The sequence below is a fragment of the Tiliqua scincoides genome, chromosome 5, assembly GCF_035046505.1.
Source record: "Tiliqua scincoides isolate rTilSci1 chromosome 5, rTilSci1.hap2, whole genome shotgun sequence".
In the NCBI taxonomy this organism is placed as follows: Eukaryota; Metazoa; Chordata; class Lepidosauria; order Squamata; family Scincidae; genus Tiliqua; species Tiliqua scincoides.
In genome coordinates, this window is record NC_089825.1 from 122,114,185 (window position 1) to 122,133,974 (window position 19,790).

Genomic DNA, 19,790 nt, shown 5'->3' on the forward strand with positions numbered 1-19,790 from the left:
CTAGAAGGAACTCCAGCTGATAGACAAACACCTCTTTGGACATAGGGGCCAAATGTCAATTCCCAGCATTCCTCATTCAAACCATTCCAAGTAGCTGGGCCTCCGTCTTGGAGAGACACTGTCATTTGCAAGAGAGTGGACTGGTCTGACTCAGTACAAGGCAGTTTTGAATGCAAGCTTGTGTACAGTTCTCACCGTGACCCCTGCTCAAAGCAAAGAAGTGACTTCAAATGTTCCCTGGAATGAAATGCAAGCGATTCACACTATACTGTTCAGTGAACCAGAAGCTGGATTTGAACAGGACAACACATAGTGGTTGGATTGCATCATATCTGCTCCCAACCCTTGTAGAGTCCATTGCTTACTCAGTGGTCATTTGGCATTAAAACAAAATTTAAATACCCCCGGAAGATGCAGCTAGCTGACATTACAAAGGGACAGTGAGGCCAGCTTCAAGATTTCAGCTCTCCTCGGCAAAAATAGATGGCCAGAGCGTCCTTACCAAATACAGCTCCCTTGAGGGCAGCCATTCCCACCACCAAAGCCTGGATCAGAGAAACTGGAGCATCAGAAATAATTACAATGTGCAAAGTTGTTACCATGTAGATATGGGGGGGGGGGGGAGAGATTCAAGTGTGCAGGGATTCTGGGTTTAGGTTGTTGTAAAGACTGAGATTCTACTGCCCCCTTGTGAAAATCTTTCCTAAATTGGATCTTTTTTTATTCTGGAGGCGAGGAAATTCAATGTTTTCAGTGAATTAAAAAACAAGGTTCTGCTGAGGGAGAAAGGAGAGGATGCGGCAGAAGCAGAGTGCATTATGACATGGTCTGTGCAGTCTTCATGTTGAGTATATTGCAGCTTCTCTGGGTCCAGGACCCGCCTTCTGTTTCCCCAGGCCTACGAATGGAGGGGGATGATTGATTCACCCTGTTCCTCTTCTTGCTCCTGCTGTGCTTGTGAGCACGTACAGGCAATGACTCTAGGCCTCAGCCCCATCAACACTAACACACAATATACCACTCCAACTGAGAAGAGGAGGAAGGGGAGAACATTCTGCACCAGCCCTCTTAGAGTGGAGGTGTCAAAGTCATACAGTGGGCCAAACAGCATTCACGATGACTGCTGTGGGCTGAAAGTGATGTCATAAAGCAGAAAGTGATGTCATTAACCAGGTCATGACCAGACATAAGCACTTTTTTCTCACTTAGGAACTCATCAGCTGCAAATGACAGAAGAGAAAATATGCAAATCTTGACCATATTTTCAAGATATGGGAGAGCCCAATTATCATGTGGGCAGCCCTTTCAGCACCACAGCATAACTCAGTGGCTGACATCAGCTGAAGGCAGTGCTGGGAGAGCCCAAGGGTCAAATAAAGAGCTTCTGGAGGCCACATCTGGCCCATGGGCCTTATGTTTGACACCCCTATCTTAGAGTTTTGGAAAGGCCAGGGGGACAAGGCTATTAGGAGCTTTCCTTTCCTTACACCACTGTATATTTATTTATATGTGCTACACTTATATCCCAGCTTTCTTCCATCACAGATCTCAAGGTGGCATATAGGATTCCCAGCTAGTCTCCCATCCATGCACTGGCCAAGCTTAGCCTCAAGGTGATTGTATCATGTGCTCAGGGCCATGCCCTGGGAACCTAAGGCTTTTGAAACACAGGTCACCTCTGGAAATCTAATTCATCACATCCCATGCACTTTCTGGAGCTCTGGTGCTTTGCTCTTACCCCACTGTACCTCACTCCTCTCCCATCAAGTTCAGGAAACCTGGCTCCTTTCTGTCCCTCCCCAGATGTTCCCACTAATCTACGTGATGCAGTGCGAGTGAGTTTCTTTAATCAGTTTCATTAATCAGTCCAATAAGAGAGAGAGGGAAAGGAAGGGCTGGTTTCATTCTTTGTCCCATGGAAATGTGATGTCAAAGTCCCGTAGGCGCTCCTGGTAGATCTGGTCGAAGCGTTCGCTCTGCTCCACTGTCAAATGATTCCTCCAATCACCAGAGATTCCTAGAAACCGACAACATTAATAAGCAGTTAGATTCAGGACAGGAAACAGGAAGTATTTCTTTATGCAATCTATGACTAAGCAATGGAATTTGTTAGCACAAGCTATGACAATGGCTACCATCCCACTTTGCTTTAAAAAAGAAGGGCAACATTTATGAAGGATGGAGCTATCGATTATGATAAGCCACATTAGCTAAAAACAGAACCTCCATAGGCAGAGGTAATACATCTCTAATTACCTGTTACTGGGAACAACAACAGAAAGAATCTCTGTCCATCAAACCTTGTTTATGAGCTCCCTTGAGAGCACGCGGCTGGTTGAGCACGTGGCTGGTTGGACTAGGCAGATCTTTGGCCCAATCCTTCCTTCTGTTCTCATGAGAGTCACACAAGAACAGCAGAATGGGACTGGCATCTGCATGTGCCTGATTTCAGATGTGGGACCAGCACAGGACCCAGTCACAGGCCTCGATACCAAGCCAGAGGACTGAAGGAACCTTGTGTGCCCTGGTGCTGGCACACCAGTGCTAGCAATGGGACAAGTGACAGAGAGGAGGAAAAGTGCAAGGTTCCAGGTCAGAAGGCCCTCCCTTTAAGACCACATCTCTCCAGGCAGGGAGGTGAAGTCCAAGAGGAGTTATCAGCATGTGGAGTCATTTAAGGGTTCAGTATGCCTTCAATCCTGACCAGAACAACTTGTCCCCCTGGAACTATGACTAGGAAAGAGCTTGTTGCCCAGTCTCTCCTTTGTGGGCTGGACACAACACAGAGTAAGGGCAGCAAGGGAGCTGCTAGTAAGTTCAAGTCAGGTGCAAGAGATGCGTGTAGGTGAGCAGTAGCACCCTCTAAACATGAAGGAACCAGGGCGCTGACGCTGTCTGCATTAACAGATACATATCTATAACTACAGGTGGGCTTCTTCGGTGATAATGAAATAGAAACACATAATACCGCTTTCTGCACTTCTCATTTTTGTAAACACAACAAAAATACCAAAATCTGTGAAAAAATAAAACCATTCTCTAACACCTCTACACGCATGTGGCTGCATCTGCTGACACTATACCATCTACCCAGTACACCAGGGGTGCTCAATAGGTGGATCGCGATCTACTGGTAGATCACGAGGCAAAATGAGTAGATCGCGGAGTGCCGACCCCCCCTTTCAGGTGCCTCTGGGAGGAAACACCGGGAGTAAGGCCCATTGTACTCAATGGGGCTTACTCCCAGGTAAGTGTGGCTAGGATTGCAGCCTCACAGCCTAATCCTAGGCATGTCTACTCAGGAGTAAGTCCTGTTATACTCAGTGGGGCTCAAGGTACACCAACATACATTGTACACATAAATGTTATATGTTATGATGGCGCGAACATTGTAAAAAAAACTCTGGTAGATCTCCGGGCCTTGCTGGGTTTCAAAGTAGCTCTCGAGCCAAAAAAGTGTGAGCACCCCTGCAGTACACTTTTAAAGCAATTATAATTGTAATTTACAAAAATGAGCCCTTGGAATAAACACATAACACTGCTTTCTGCACTTCTAACTTTGGAAAACACTGAAATGGGTGAAAAAATAAAAACATTTTCACCCACCTCTATCTATAACTCAGTAACTCGTACCAAATGGAGCTTGGCATCTTTGAAGGTGCCATGGCTGGACAAACTCTGGAAATGGAGAGTTTGTAAAGCCTAGTCTCAGATGCAGTGTTTAGAACAGAAGACATTCACAAGCTCTAGCTGTGATCAGGTTTGCACTTCCAAAGTTCTCTTCATCCACATTTCTCCCTGGCTTTGGGAGTTCCAAACTCTCTCTTTCCCAAGTGGAACCAACCCAGTAGGAACCCTCCGACGTTCCATTTTTTTTTTCTGAACACAACCGTGCACAGGCCGTTGCGCTACACTGTTCAGTTCCTTCACGTCATTTGTGTCTTTGTCTGCCCCCTCCAAATTATTGATGCAGAAATATGCTTGATAAAACACTACATAAAAACAATTTGGATGTTGCCTGATGTTGCTTTTGCATTGATGCGTGATGCATTTTTTTGGAAATATATGTGGTGTGCGGTGCAGACCAGAAGAGCATTAGGCACGCCAGCCTCGTAGCATTTGAACTGTACTTATGACTGGAGAACTCCTGAGGTCTCACAGGCTTCAAAGGCGACCGAGAGACAAATGTGGGTTGGTCAGAGCAAGTGTCCCCTTGCCTGCCTCCCATCACCACTCTAGCTGGCAGGCTTGAGAGAAGCCTTGCCCTTCTTTAGTTCCTTTGGGGGGAATTCCATCACTTGTCTGTCAGATTTGAGCATATAAAGAAGTCATATCCTGGGAACTTCCTAACAAATGAACTTGTTAGTGACACAAAAAGAGGGTCCTCCAGCCTAGATTCATGGCCATGTCTAATCAAGAGCTGCATGCTAATTGAGGCCCCGCCCATCAGAGCAGCCAAGAGTTGGTGGCCACATTTTTGGCAGGACGCACTCATCCTGAACTAGGACAGTGGCATAGCTATGCAATCTCGCATCCAGGGCACAAATTTTTTTAAACACTCCCTTCAGAAGGCCTTAGAAAGGCACTTCTGATGTTAGTGAAACTGGGAAGTGCCTTTCTAAGGCCTCAGACAGGACTTTCGAGACCTTTCAAGGCTCAGGAAAGCTGTGCACAGCCTTCTCAGGCCTCAGAAGACCTCAGAAAGGCACCCCCCGGACACCCTGGGCAATTGACCCCCCTGCCCCCTCTTAGCTACACCATTGGCTGGGAGTGAGCAATCAAGGCAAAAAAGAAAGGTCCTTGGTGAGCTCACCTCACAACAGTTGCTTTGCTTCCCTATGGGGAGTTTAAGGTATAAAAAGCTGGGTCACGGAGAAGCTGTGTTCTCTCTTTGCAGTGCTTGCTCTTGCTCTAGCTGGTTACTCAAACAGCAGGGCTGCTGGATAGCGCCAAAGAGGAAGCTCCTTTGAGTAACTGCACTGCTGGTTAAGAGTAACCACAAGGTGGAAGAAGCTAGCTTCCCCTCACTGCAAGGGAGTAAACTCATTTCACAGTCTGCCAAGGTGCTCACTCTTAGTCTTTAGCCCTGGCTCAGGCTATAGAGAACTGCAACACAGCCCTAGTCTTGTGCTGCAGCAAGAACCTCAATACTATTTCCCTGCTTCTCCACCCCCCTTTCCTTCTGCTACTGCAAAATCCCCAGTTGTTTAGCCCTGTCCCCATGGGTAATCCTCCGGATGTTCCAATGTTGCGCTCACCCTCCTTCCCCCTTTTGCTTGCACCATTACATGCTCCCTTCACTTTGTCAGCATTACATCTTTCTTCTCTTTTCTACCTAGAAACTGCTTACATTTAGAGTTTAGTAATGTGAGTGACTGATAGCGCATTGCATTTTATTATTATTGCTACCACGTTATCGTATTGTTATCCCCACAATAAAAATTATGCATTGTGGCACCTTTAACCTCTCTTCTCTCCTCTTTTATGCTGTTCCAGTGAATTATGCCACCATACTTGGTCCCTGCACATGTAATAGATTTCCCCCATGTGCACGTGATACATGTATCTTTTTTTTTTCCTTTGAAGAACTGTGATACATGTATCTTAAAAGCATACTCAGTAGTAGCATAGCCACATCAAGATTCTGTCTGTGGTGTATGTGTCTGTGTGTGTGGCCCCACGTATGCAGGAATGTATGCGTGCAACAATAAAATATAGCCCAAGGAAAAAATCTTACTGTGATCATAGACACAGCCACATCAAGAGTGTTGCCCTCCACCCAGCCCCATCATGCAGTCACCTTTGCGCAGGAAAGCACTTTTCTTCTGGTTCATGAAAAAACGTGGAGAGAGCGAGAAGTTGGACATCTTATTGTTTTTCATGGTCTCAAAGGAGGCATTGGCCACCACAGAATCTATGGCTGCATCGTCCAAGTCCTTGCCCAGGAAATCACAGATGCGGACAATACTCCCCCGCAGGTCCTAGAGTAGGGGAGGGAATGAGATTGGAGAGACTAAGAGCGCAATCCTAACCCCTTATGTCACTGCTTTCCAGCACTGACATAAGGGCAATGCAGCTCCAAGGTAAGGGAACAAACATTCCCTTACTCTGAGGAGGCCTCCATGAGTGACACCCAACTGCAGGATGCAGCACATAATAAATAATAATAATAATAACAGGTATTTATATACCGCCTTTCTTGGTCTTTATTCAAGACTTTATTCAAGGCGGTTTACATAGGCAGGCTTTATTAAATCCCTATTAAATAGGGATTTTTACAATTTGAAAGAAGGTTCTTTCTTTCAAGAACCACTACATTCAAGGTGTTTCATTCCGATCTGGCTTCACATTCTGGCCTCCATCCTCCCACGCTCAGAGCAGATGGAATTGCTCGGCTTCAGCTTGTCAGCTGTTCCAAGGTCTCACGGTGCCGGTGGCCTCGAACTGGCGACCTTGTGGATGTTATCTTCAGGCAGACGGAGGCTCTACCCTCTAGACCAGACCTCCTGCCCATGTCCTATTGGTACCACTATGCCAGTGCTGGAAAGCACTGACATAAGGGGTTAGGATTGCGCCCTAAGTGGAGGGTGTATACACACATGGACCAACACTCATGCACAGATGTAATATAGATTGTAGGAGTATGGAAACGGTTAATCACCCCTGTGTAAAGACAGAACTATCTGCCTGCATGCATGCTAACTCATCCATCAAGAGTAGCGTCAAAAGGGATATTATTAAAATCCTCCACAGCAGACTGAAAAATGACTTTAATGACAAATACTTGAAGGCCGTGTGATTACTAGTAAAAGTTGGTAGACATTTTTACTTCTCTAGCTTGAAACATAGCAGGAATATGAATCTACCTTTTAAACTGAACCACTACCTAAGCTCAGAGCAAGCCAAGCCCCCCCCCCCCCACACACACAAGGGGGTTAGCTGCACATTCAAACCACCCTTGTATTGGGGGCTAGCCAGGAGATGAGCCAGTCAGGAATACAGTGTGGAGAGAAACCCAGGCAGCCACACATGGAACATAACCAAGATGACCAGATGTCATAACCACAAAAGAGGACATGGTGCCCCAAAATGTAGGACATCCAAGAAAAATGTAGGACATGGCAAAATAAAAGCTGAAAACTCGTATATTGATTTCATGTGGTTAATTTAAACACTAGTTTACTGTACTAATTAAATTTAAAACCATATTACATATAATTTATTAATTACAAGAAGGCTATGTGCTGCTTGCAGGGCCCTGCAGGGCCCCCAGAGAAAAGGAGGACATTTAAGTTCTTTTCCATGACATCAGGCTAAAAAAGGTGACATGTCCTGAAAAAAGAGGACGTCTGGTCACCCTGAACATAACAGAAGGTGGGCAAATTCTACACCCTCCAACATTTCACAGATGAAAACAGGGCCATATTATAAAAGCATTCCAATTCTCTGACCAAGGACACTGACCAAGGACCACTGCCTGAGGCCTCCAATGGCACACTGGGGAGCTCTTCACAGCATGCAGTAGTCATTTCCTCTGAAACAGCCCTGCCTTCCTCCGATTTAGAAGCCAGGAGGGTGATGGTTGTTTGGGTTAAAGATATGCTAGGAAAACATGGCTGCCCTGCAATGGATTATCAACAGTTTCTGCCCAACGTTGCATATAAACAACAGGGATCAAATGGGCTGGGCAGAAATGGGTTAAAGCAGACCTCAGTAGCTGTCAGCGGGTGAAATGGCAGGCTGTGAACAGTGTGGTGCCAAAATGTTTGCATACATGCACGTGAGCTGGAGACAAGATGCAACCAATACCCTCTCAGGGCCAAGCTACACATTACGATAATGCACAGTGCAATCCTATGGGCTTATTTAAAAATAACATAGACAGTATATTGAAATAGCAACCATGGGGGAAGGAGGGGGAGGGAAATCAGAACTGGAACCATGATGTGTGTTAAAAAGTTTTGCGTAAGGGTCCTAATAAAAATTATACTTCCAAAGCTGCTATTAGCCCCAGGGCAAACAGATTCCAGGTATGTGGTTGCCATTTTTGTTTGGACTGTGGTACAGCAGGAAGGGGTTAAAAAACTGCACCACAATCCTTGATCCCGATTTGCCTCTCTCTCACACACACACACACACACACACACCTGTCTGCTCAGAACATGGAGGTCCCTTCCTGCACCCTGTACACACCCTCAGATCCTGGCTAAAATTGCATGCTAGAAGGGCATCTTTGCTGTATTTACTAGTAAAACAATGTGATAACCACCTCTTGTAGTTCCTCATAGGTGATGAAGAAGAAGTTCTGCTTGTCTTTCAAGCTCATCCAGCCTTTCACATGGTCAAACCAGGAACCAAAAGGCACTGCAGTAGCAAACAGAATCAGAATCAGGAACCCAGGAGCGAGGGGCCTGCAGGGAAGGGAAGGGAAGATGGGAGGAGATTTTCAGCCTCTCACTCACCTTCTCCCTTCAGGAAGCCCTCCAGAAACTGATCAAATGTTCCAGGGTCTCTATAAGGATGGAACATTAATGCAAAATAGTAGAGGGAGACCAGCACATCTTTGGGGTTCCTGACAGTGTAGATTACCTGTGGGGAAAGGAGGAGGGTGTTATGGCCACCAGGTGAGAGAAATGGGACACAATATCAGAGGATTTTGGACTGACGATCAGCCTTAAGAAAACACAGGTCATGGTTCAGGATGTGGACTCACCTCCCTGCATTACAATCTCTGAGCATGAACTGGAGGTTGTCCATGACTTTGTGTACCTTGGCTCAACGATCTCCGACACTCTTTCTCTCGATACCGAGCTAAACAAACTCATCGGTAAAGCAGCTACCACATTTTCCAGACTCACAAAGAGAATCTGGTCCAACAAGAAGCTGACAGAACACACCAAGATCCAGGTCTACAGAGCTTGCATCCTGAGTACACTTCTGTACTGCAGCAAGTCATGGATTCTCCGCTCACAACAGGAGAGGAAACTGAACGCTTTCCACATCGGCGCATTCTCGGCATCACCTTGCAGGACAAAGTTCCTAACAACACAGTCCTGGAACGTGCTGGAATCCCTAGCATGTATGCACTGCTGAAACAGAGACGCCTGCGTTGGCTCGGTCATGTCGTGAGAATGGATGATGGCCGGATCCCAAAGGATCTCCTCTATGGAGAACTCGTGCAAGGAAAGCGCCCTACAGGTAGACCACAGCTGCGATACAAGGACATCTGCAAGAGGGATCTGAAGGCCTTAGGGATGGACCTCAACAAGTGGGAAACCCTGGCCTCTGAGCGGTCCGCTTGGAGGCAGGCTGTGCAGCATGGCCTTTCCCAGTTTGAAGAGACACTTTGCCAGCAGTCTGAGGCAAAGAGGCTAAGAAGGAAGGCCCATAGCCAGGGAGACAGACCAGGGACAGACTGCACTTGCTCCTGGTGTGGAAGGGATTGTCACTCCCGGATTGGCCTTTTCAGCCACACTAGACACTGTGCCAGAACCACCTTTCAGAGCGCGATACCATAGTCTTTCGAGACTGAAGGTTGCCAATACATCAGAGGATGCAGTGAAAGTGGATTAGAATGGGGGGGGGGGATATTTTTACCCTACTGCTGAGCAATTCCTAATTTCTAAAATGAGAGCAGCCGGGGATGAAGTTTGCCTGGCCTGATCAGAGCCTGATCTTGGGAGTGCTTAATTTCTAAAATGAGAGGTGTTGGGACTAAGCCGGTCTAGGAAAAAAAAAATTATTTTTCTAGATTTGCCAACCCTTCAGGATTGGCCTGGAGTCTCTCCAGAATCCAGCATAAACCCCCAGGTGACAAAGTGATCCTGGAGATTTCAGCAGTGTCTCCTTGGCTGAATGACCTTACATCATGTTGGAGGGGAAAAAAATCTAACTGGAAATAGCTTCAGTCAGATGGCAAACCCACACCCACCTCTCAGATGGAAGTCTCGCCCCTTTCCCTTAGCTTAGACATATGGGTGGCAGTCAGGGTGGTATGCTCACCGCACTGGCCCAATTAGCACATCTGGTAATAATAACAATTAAAAAACACTTAACACTTATTTTGTTTTTGTGGTGTTCAAAGCATTTCACGTACAACACAATAATGAGCTCATTATAACAAACCCTGTGAGGTATTATTATCCAGCTATTGTAGAAGAGTGGGAGGAACGCCAAGGGAGAGCCTAAGGCCATCCTGCAATTTCTGACAGAGAGGAAATTAGAGCCAAGACTTCGCAATCCATTGCTCTGTCTTTTAGTCATTATCCCTGCTCCATTGGATCCTTCTCTGCAAGGCTTTCAACCGAGATACAGGAATAGGGTGTGATGCCACTTCCTGCATCCAGAGAGAGAATCATGACTAATGGGGATCCTTTTCTGCAAGTCTTTCAACAGAGATACAGGAATAGGGTGTGATGCCACTTCCTGCATCCAGAGAGAGAATCATGACTAATGGGGATCCTTTTCTGCAAGTCTTTCAACAGAGATACAGGAATAGGGTGTGATGCCACTTCCTGCATCCAAAGAGAGAATCACAACTAATGGCTAGAGGTGGGAATTTTTTGGTGATAACAAAATGAAAACACATAACATCGCTTTCTGCACTTTTCATTTTTGGGGGGAAAAAAAACACAAAAACTGGAAATCTGTGAAAAAACAAAGCCATTATCTAACACCTCTGCATGCATGTGACTGCATCTGCCAACACTATACCACTTACACAGTACACCTTTAAAGTGATTATAATTTAGAATTATAATTTATAAAATTGTGCCCTTGGAATACAAACACATCACTGCTTTTTACACTTCTAACTTTGGAAAACACTGAAATCCACGAAAAAATAAAACAATTTTCACCTGCATCTACTAACGGCAGCTTTCAGTTTAATACCAGAATTTCCGGTTGGGTGCAATTCTATCCTTTTACTCTCTCTAGGGGTAATAGTAATTGATAAGTGGATTTGGATAAGTGGATTTTCAATGGATAAATCAACTGAAGAGTGGATTTGGGCTACCAACTTTTCAGGACTCTAGCATTGTGCCTTTAGTCGCGGCTCTGATAAGCAAGAATCAGTCGATTAAGTTTTTCCCAATGGAGAGAGAAGTTTTTTTGCCTGCTGTTACCGATTAAGCTGCCCTTAAAAGGCACAGCTACTGAGGCCAATTGAAAAGTTAGTTTAAAAAAAAATGCACATGCTTGCTTTCTTACTCTGCAGAGCTAAGCTGTGACATTACAACTGGTTTGCAAAGTTTGAGAGCTGGTTGAATGTATGTGAGTTACATTATGGGGGGAGAGGGAGACCTTACCTTGGCTTTGGAATTGAAGAAGTTCTTTGCAAAGAGCTGCACTGGCAGGTGGGAACTAATGAGGCGTGGGGACTTGTTTTTTAGACACTTCCTGTAGCCGACCACTGTTTCATACCATGGAGCCCGCTCCCAGTTGAGGACTGTCTGGCACCAGGTGGGGTCACCGTTGCTACGGATGAGGCTTAAGATCTCCAACATCCACACAGTTCCTAAGAAGACCCAGACCACCCCAAGAAAATCATGTTTAATCTGTTAGAGAAATACCAGAGGGCCAGTGGGTCCAGAAGCTCTTATGTCCTCATCTAGAAGGATGAGGTGGTGGAATGGGCTGTATCACCACTTCAAAATGCAGCTGGGGGTGTAAAATTTTTTGAATGCTCTCTTATGTTAAAACCACCTGCAATCAGAAAACCAGCCCAGTAGGCAAAGACCAGTAGGCGAACCCCTGGGCTAGACCAGGGGTTTCCAAACCGCGGCCCGTGGGCCAGACGCGGCCTGCGATGAGCCTCTATCTGGCCCGCAGCCAGCCTCTTGTCCCCTGAAGCCTCTGGTCCACTCAACTGAACATGACTGAAGCTGTGCTCTGGTTGCATCTAGAGGGTGTTCTGAGGGCCAGACAAGTTGAATGAATGAGCCCATTCATTCATTTATTCACTCATCTAAGTACCATCTCTAATTAATTTTTTTAATTTTATATTTAAATTTTTTTTCCCGGCCCTCAACACCATGCCAGATATTTGATGTGGCCCTCTGCCCAAAAAGTCTGGAGACCCCTGGGCTAGACCTTTATCCCTGTTGCAATTAATTCCCATGCTCTTTGTGTACTTTCTTCCAAAAACAGAAGTGCACGACTTCCTGTTTGATATACAGGAACCGCATGAATGAAGGTGCTCCTTCATTTTTAAATCAAATGCGGAAGTCTTACACATCTACAACTGAAGGAACTGTGCAAGCAGCATGGCAGGTGGTTGCTGTTGGTTTTTTTTTAGATCGTGTAGATGTGGTGGGCCCGAGGTAGGAAAGAGCTTCAATATATTGTGCAAAATAATGGATAAAACCAATTTATATTAACATAAGAACAAAAACAAGGGTCGGTATGAAAGTAATACCTCCTATTTTTTAATTTATTTCAAATCTGGCACCGCATAATGTTGCAAGTTTGACTGGGTGGTCTAAACACATCTGGTGTCCAAACACATTTCACCATATGGAATGGCAATGTGATATATGATGTGAGTGTGGCACACGAGCCATTTAAAATGGTGGACGTTTCAGATACTCGTATAATAAAAGAGGCAGGATTGAATTACTCATCTCAGAAAAATTCAGTCCAGTTGATCCATACTGAACTCTAACATGTGCAAGGTGACAATACCATTGGCATCAATACAGTCAGATGTTGAGTGAGACATTTCAACAGCTGAGAAACAAACATCGTTGACAAGACTCAGAGCTGATGGCCAGCGCGATGGCAGTAAGAACATAAGAACACAAGAACAGCCCCACTGGATCAGGCCATAGGCCCATCTAGTCCAGCTCCCTGTATCTCACAGCGGCCCACCAAATGCGATGCACTCATCAAAGAGGACCGTCACATGCCTTTGGAGCTGATCACTATAAGGCTCTCTCTGTGAAGGATAATTCATGTGCATTGGGATAAGAACTGCCATTCTGACTTCCAGGGAGGAGTCTCAGAGCCCAATCCTATCCAATTTTCCAGTGCCAGCACAGCTGTGCCAATGGGGCATGCACTGCATCCTGTAGTGGGGAGCAGTCTTGGAGGCCTTCTCAAGGTATGGGAACATTTGTTCCCTTACCTTGGGGCATCACTAAGGTTGCACTGGTGCTGGAAAGTTGGATAGGATTTGGCCCTCATTTACCTATAGATGGGAGGAACTCCATCTCAAGGAGAAGGGGACATGATGTGGTGGTGGTGTCTCCCTGCTGAGAAAGACCAAGACAGCAGTGTGAAGACTAGAATGTTATCTCAGGAAGGGCACAATCCTGACCAGGTCTACTTAGAAGTAAGTCTATTTTGTTCAATGGGGCTTACTCTCAGGAAAGTGTGGTTAGGATTGCAACCGAAGTCTTTGTGCTGCATGAATCCAGGGTGTGATGGAGAAGTTGCCAAGACTAATCAAAGCCAGTGACTGCCAGAAGTAGCCTAGGAAGAATCTCAAGAGACAGCAAGGCTTTGGGAACGGAACGGAAGAAACCTGAGGCACTTGTGGTGTTTTCATCTGTTCTTTTACTGAAGGTCAAGGCACAGCAAGAGAAAGCCGGATGCCGACTGTGAACAGCTGGCTATGAAGATGGTACTGCCAGGAATAGTTTGGTTTCTTGGACCATGACCTACATTATGAAGGCAATGTAGGCAATGAAGGCAGTGTATTTGGCAATAACTGCACAGCTCAGAGCCCTCCAAAGCCAAGCTCTACACAGCTCAGCATTCCTAGAAGTCTGGCGATGACATTTGACATCATTGTCATGTGTCCAGAAACGACAAGGAGCTGTTCTGCAGCCAGAAAAGGGGTCCACACAGCAGGGAAGACTCTTTGGTGGGAATATTGATCAACAGAAGAGCTTTAAACAAAATTCAAAGGGAATGGGAGAAAATAAAAGAGGTACTGGAGGCAAGAAACAAAGGAAGAAGCAGGCATACGGAGGGGGTGGTCAGTGGCTCACCAAAAATCGTACCACACAAGCTCGTCAGAGGCTATTCCTGTGGGCTCCAATGTCTACATGCAGGGAGTATTGGAAGCTAACAGGACAAGCTTGAAATTCTAGTATGAGAAGGCAAGAATGACAAATATGATATCTGTGTGTTCTGGAGGGCCTGCTGGAGGCCTCTAAGATGCACTTCTGGTTTTTCCAAAAACTGGAAGTGCCTCTCAGAAGCCTTAGACAGGCCTTGTGAGACTCAAGGAGGCAGCATGAAGCCTCCTTATGCCTCCGGATGCATCCAGAGGTCCTTTAAGAGGTCCACCCACAGATCAAGTTATGCACAGATTTCAGCATCTGTTGTGGTTCTGCTCCCAGAACCCCCATGGGTGCTGAGGGCTGACTATATACCGCAGGACTTGAAGGATACATAATGGTTGGCAACCTTCAGTCTCGAAAGACTATGGTATAAGCCTACAGCACCCAGTATTCCCAGGCGGTCTCCCTTCCAAGTACTAACCAGGCCTGACCCTGCTTAGCTTCCAAGATCAGACAAGATCCAGCATGTGCAGGGTACAACTTGTTAAAAAAACCGGGCAGAAAGGAGGGGGAGTTGTATTACATTACAGAATGTATGAGCCTGCACAGAAATCCAGGAATCTAAGCATGGAAGTCTGACAGGAAGTGTCTGGGTAAGAATAAAAGAAGAGAGGAATGAGAATGATACCATTGTGGGAGTCTACTATAGACCACCTGATGAAGCAGACATCATCATGGCCAATGCTTTCCTAAAATTGATTACAAGCTTTCCAAGAGGTGAGCCATAGTGGTAATGGGAGACATCTATCCTGACATCTGCTGGAAATCTAACTTGACTAAGATTTAGATTCTTGTCTTCTTGACAACCTTATCATTCAGAAGGTGAAGGAATGAACAAGGCGGTAAGCTTTCTTGGACTGAATTCTCACCAATAGGAAGAATTGGTCAAGGAAGCAAAAATGCAAGAACTTTGGGTGAAAGTGACCACATCATCTTGTAATTCTTGATATTGGGGGTGGGGTGAGGGGAAAGAAAAGCTAAGGGCAATTAAATGCATAGCCTGGATTTCAGGAATGTGGATTTCAACGGGCTCAGAGGACAATTACAGCATTATCTCACAGCTAAAACTGTCAAAGAAGAAACTGTCCAAGAAGGACGGAATACAGTCTTTTGAACAGCAAGATACTGAAGGCGCAATGACAAGCAGTTCCCATGTGAAGAAAAGCTGTGAGACATCGAAAGAAACACGGGTGGTTGCACAAAGAGCTTTCTAAGAAGTGGAAAAACAAGAACGTGTGAAAGAAGTGGAAGAAAGACAAATTAACAACAGAAAAGTGCACAAGTGTAGTCTACACTTGCAGGGATGACATCAGGAAAGCTAAAACACAGAAGGAGCCAAAGCTTGCAGGAGATGCCAAAAAACAACTAAAGGCGCAATCCTAACCAACTTTCCAGCACTGACATAGCTGTGCCAATGTGCATCCTGCAGTGGGAAGGTAGGCAAGGAGGCCTCCTCAAGGTAAGGGCATGCCTATTACCTCACCTGCATTGTGGCTAGGTCAGTGATGGAAAGTTCATTTGGATTGCACTCTAAAAGGCTTTTTTTTTTTTTTTGGTTGTGTCTGAAAGAAGAGAGAGATCAAAGAAGTGGTAGGCTCATTGCATTGAGAAGATGGGGATGTAATAACACAAGAGAAGGCAGCTGTTTAATTCTTATTTTGCATCTGTTCTCTTCCTCAAGGGGAAGGTGGCCCAATCCAGCAGTTGCACTAATGAAGAACTATAGGCTGCAGCTCCCACCTGCTCTTGGCCTTGTATGGCTCCAAATAGAGCCATTTCCATGGAGAGGACCACACACGTGAATGGGGGGGGGGGAGATGACTGCACTGTTGCAGGTGGCAACATGATGATGCGCAGGCGTCATCACATCACCCAACCCCGGGTACCCACCCCCCACTATGCTACTAATCACAGCTTAAGATATGTAATAGAATAGTAAGGGAACATCTGGTTACTTAAATTCATTTAACGTTCCTGGGAACAGATGCACCCCAGAGTATTGGAGAAACTTGCAGCTGTGATCTCAGCATTGCTACCTGCAATCTTTGAGACTCCAGGAGAATGGGAGAGGTGCTGAAGGACTGGAGACAAGCAGATGTCATCCCTATCTTAAAAAAAAAAAGGATGGAAACTACAGATCAGTCAGTTTCATGTCAATATCTTGAGCAATATCAAGACAATATCATGTCAATATCCTGTGAGGCCTTATAGCAAAATTGAATTATTTTGAAGAGCAGCATGGGTTTGTACAGAACAAATGCTGTCTTCCTAATCTCACCTCCTTCTTTAATAAAGTGATTAGCCCAGTAGACTGTGGACATGCCCATGGACATTGAGTGTCTACACTCCAGCAAGGCATTTGACAAAATCTCTCATATCCTTTCAGTTAAAAAGGTAAAATGTGGGTTAGTAAGAGTTTCGGGAGGGGGTTCAAAGCTGGATATACAAATGTTCCCAATGAGTGTTATTAAATGGCTCCACTGCAATCTAGAGGGGGGTGTTATGTGGAGTGCCACAGAGCTCTGTGTTGGGTCCTCTGAAGTTCAACATTTTTATAAGTGACTGGGATGCAGGGGTGAGGAGGGGGAATAGAGAGACTGCTTGTCAAATTTGCAGGTAGCATGAGCTGGGGGAGATAGCTAATCCCGCAAAAGACCAAATCAGGTTTCAAAATGATCTTGACAGGCCCGATTATTGGACCCATATCAACAAGATGAAGTTCAGTAGAGAAAATGTAAAGTTCTGCATTTAGGAACCAAATAAATAAAGAAAAAGCCAAATGCACAAGTACAGGATGGGGGGAAACCTGGTTTGGCAGCAGCATGTGTAAAAAGAAGCAAAGGGCACAATCCTAACCCGCTTTCCAGCACTGACATAAGGGACATAAGGCACTGACACAAGCATTGCCTTACTTTGAGGAGGCCTCCGTGAGTGCCCCCCAACTTCAGGATGCAGCACACGTCCCATTGGCACAGCTATGCCAGTGCTGGAAAGCGGGTTAGGATTTGGGCCTGTCACACAGCCTAATCCTAATTCCCATCCTCGCTGATGCAGGCTCACCAGTGTCGTGTGCACTGCATCCTAGGATGGGGGTGCAGATGGAGAGGTCCCTTCAGGGAAAGTGAGCTTTTGCTCACTTGCCCTGGGGAAAGCCTCTGCTTTCCCTATGGGTCTCCTCAGTCCTGAACCACCTGTTTTGCTAGTGCAGGACTACGAAGTGTGACAGAAAGGGAAAGGGAGAGCATTTAGCTGCATGTGAGTGCCACTGAACCTGCCTACTGTCTCCCCCAGCCCACCTCCCTCCCTCCCTGCCCAGAAACTCTCCTGTTCTTCAGCCTCCACTCCCATTCCTGTATTCCAGTATTGGAAGGGCTGTCATGCAGTGGAAGGGGAGAACTTGCTCTCTGTAGCTCCTGAGGACTCAAACCAATGAGTTCATGGCATAGTAGGCTATCCCTCAGTGGGTTTTCAAGCAAAGGCTGGATGGCAACCTGTTAGGTACGATATCGCTGCCTGAACTGAACATTGAGAAAGCCAATGCCTAGAAAACTCAGTGGTCCTGACTATAGGAATGCCCACTTCAGGAAAAAGGTTGCTTAATTTAAACATCAGAGGGAAATTTTTCAGGTGTAGCCTCTCCCACCATAAGGCCACCCTTTCAGGATCTGAACAAAGGTCCATCTAATTCAGGACCCATTTCCTACAGTAGCCAACCAGATACATCCCGGGAAGCCCAAAAGCCATGGGTTCCCATCTCCTGAAACTGGTATTCAGTGGGACATTTCCCCAGTTATGCATAGTCCCCATGGCTAGTCGTCATTAATAGACTTACCCTCTCAGAGATTGTTTACTCCTCCATTAAGGGCTCTTTTCATCTCTGCATCTTGGGGCAGCAAACGCCGCACGTTAATTATGCATTGTTAGTTTGTAATTATACAAATTTGTAATTATAATTTGTAATGATATGTAATTCATTTGTAATTATACAAAAGAATTTTTTTTTCCTTTTGTCTGCCTAATCTCTACTGCCTAATCAACTACCCAGCAATGTCACTGGGTGATGCAGAGTTATGCAGGGAGGGGGGGAGTTCTCTCTTCACTCTCTCCACACCATGCATCATTTTATAAACCTTCACCTCCTGGCATTATTTGCTTATTTATTTCACTCCCTATTTAGTCCCTTGCACAATAAACTCAGGGTGCATTACCATAGTTTCCAAAACACAACATCTGAAGGAAAGAAGCTGCACCTGATAAAAATTATCCTCTACAGCAGTGGTTCTCAAATGTTTTAGCACTGAGCCACTTTTTAGAATGACAATCTGTCAGGACCCACTGGAAGTGATGTCATTAACCTGGAAGTCATGTCATGGCCAGAAGTGACATCATCAAGCAGGAAAATTTTTATCACCTCCCTATGACAAAGTTTAATTAATTAAGTAATAAATAAGTAAATAAGTAAGTAAGGGCACAATCTTAGGAGAGCCCTGAGCATGTTTGCACCTCTTGAGGAGTTGGCTGGGCCAGTGCAGGGACACGCGCCCATCCAGCCTCCGCATTGACTTCACAGGGTAGCCTTAGCAGTTGCTGATCTGTTTAAAAAAATTCCACAAACATTCCAAAGGCTGTAGTCCTATTCACACTTATCAGGGAGTAAGCCCTCATTGACTATCATTGTTGAAAGCATAAGCATAGTAGCCTGTTAAAAGTACGGATCTGTAACATTTCCCCAAATGCAGTCACACGCCATGGTAGCATCGTCTAATGTATTAAAAATAAAATACACATTGAAATGAATGGGGACCCACCTGAAATTGACTCACAACCCACCTAGTGGGTCCCGACCCACAGTTTGAGAAACACTGCTCTAACATTGATGCGAGCCTTGTCCCATACTGATTCTAAGCCTCTGACTCCCAAACCCCCGCTCCAGAAGACATGAGATGCAGCTTGCCTTTAACTACTGCTCGCTACTTCCCTCCCCCTCCCAGAGAACTCAGGAGTCTGGTACCTGATTTCTGGTAGGTAACATTGAAAATATCATCATCTCGAACTTGGAAATTGTTTTCCACCTTCTGCAGCACTTTTGGGGAGTAGATGAGATCAGGAAAATTGATCCCCTTGTACTGGAAATAGTCCTTGAACATCCTGGGACCCAGCAGGTATGACTGCTAATCACCGGTAACAGTTGATGGTAAATTTGGACCCAAATGAAGATCTTCTATGGCCAGGAGATCAATGGAGCCTCTGAAAGAAGAAGTAGATTATGAAAACAGGTGAGACTATGGGAAATAAAAAAATAGAGTTGAGCCAGTGTGGCAGTAAAGACTGAACTTAGATCAGGAAAGCAGAGATTTACACTCCAAGCTTCATGGTCTACCCCAGGGTGTCAAACTTATTTCATATAGTGGGCCAGATAGCATTCATGGCACTTGCTGAGGGGTGGAAGTGACATCATTAAGCAGGAAGTGACATTCTTATAAATAAGCACTTTGTTCTCTCATAGAAGTTCATTAGCTGCAAATGACAGAAGAGAAAATGTACAAATCTCAAACATATTTTCAAGGTAGAGCACCCAATTATCCTGCTGGGAGAGCTCACTTCTCATGCAGGCTACCCTTTCAGCAGTGCAACTTCTGCCATCATTTTGCAGTTCAGCAGCTGAGAGGTGGTCTGCAAAGTGATGGCTCTGCTGAAGCGGCGCTTCTGAAAGGGTGGTGG

General features: G+C 45.6%; 1 protein-coding gene across 1 annotated transcript; it reads right to left on the reverse strand.

The window, feature by feature from the left end:
* Window positions 1–1,887: 1,887 nt before the first annotated feature.
* LOC136651778 (sulfotransferase 2B1-like) lies at window positions 1,888–19,289 on the reverse strand. The gene is made up of 6 exons (XM_066628455.1): window positions 19,081–19,289; window positions 11,310–11,518; window positions 8,463–8,589; window positions 8,270–8,364; window positions 5,801–5,981; window positions 1,888–2,017 (listed from the first exon to the last, which is right to left on the reverse strand). The coding sequence occupies exons 1-6, from the start codon at window positions 19,214–19,216 to the stop codon at window positions 1,902–1,904; spliced, it is 864 nt and encodes a 287-aa protein (XP_066484552.1). The 5' UTR covers window positions 19,217–19,289; the 3' UTR covers window positions 1,888–1,901.
* Window positions 19,290–19,790: the final 501 nt, after the last annotated feature.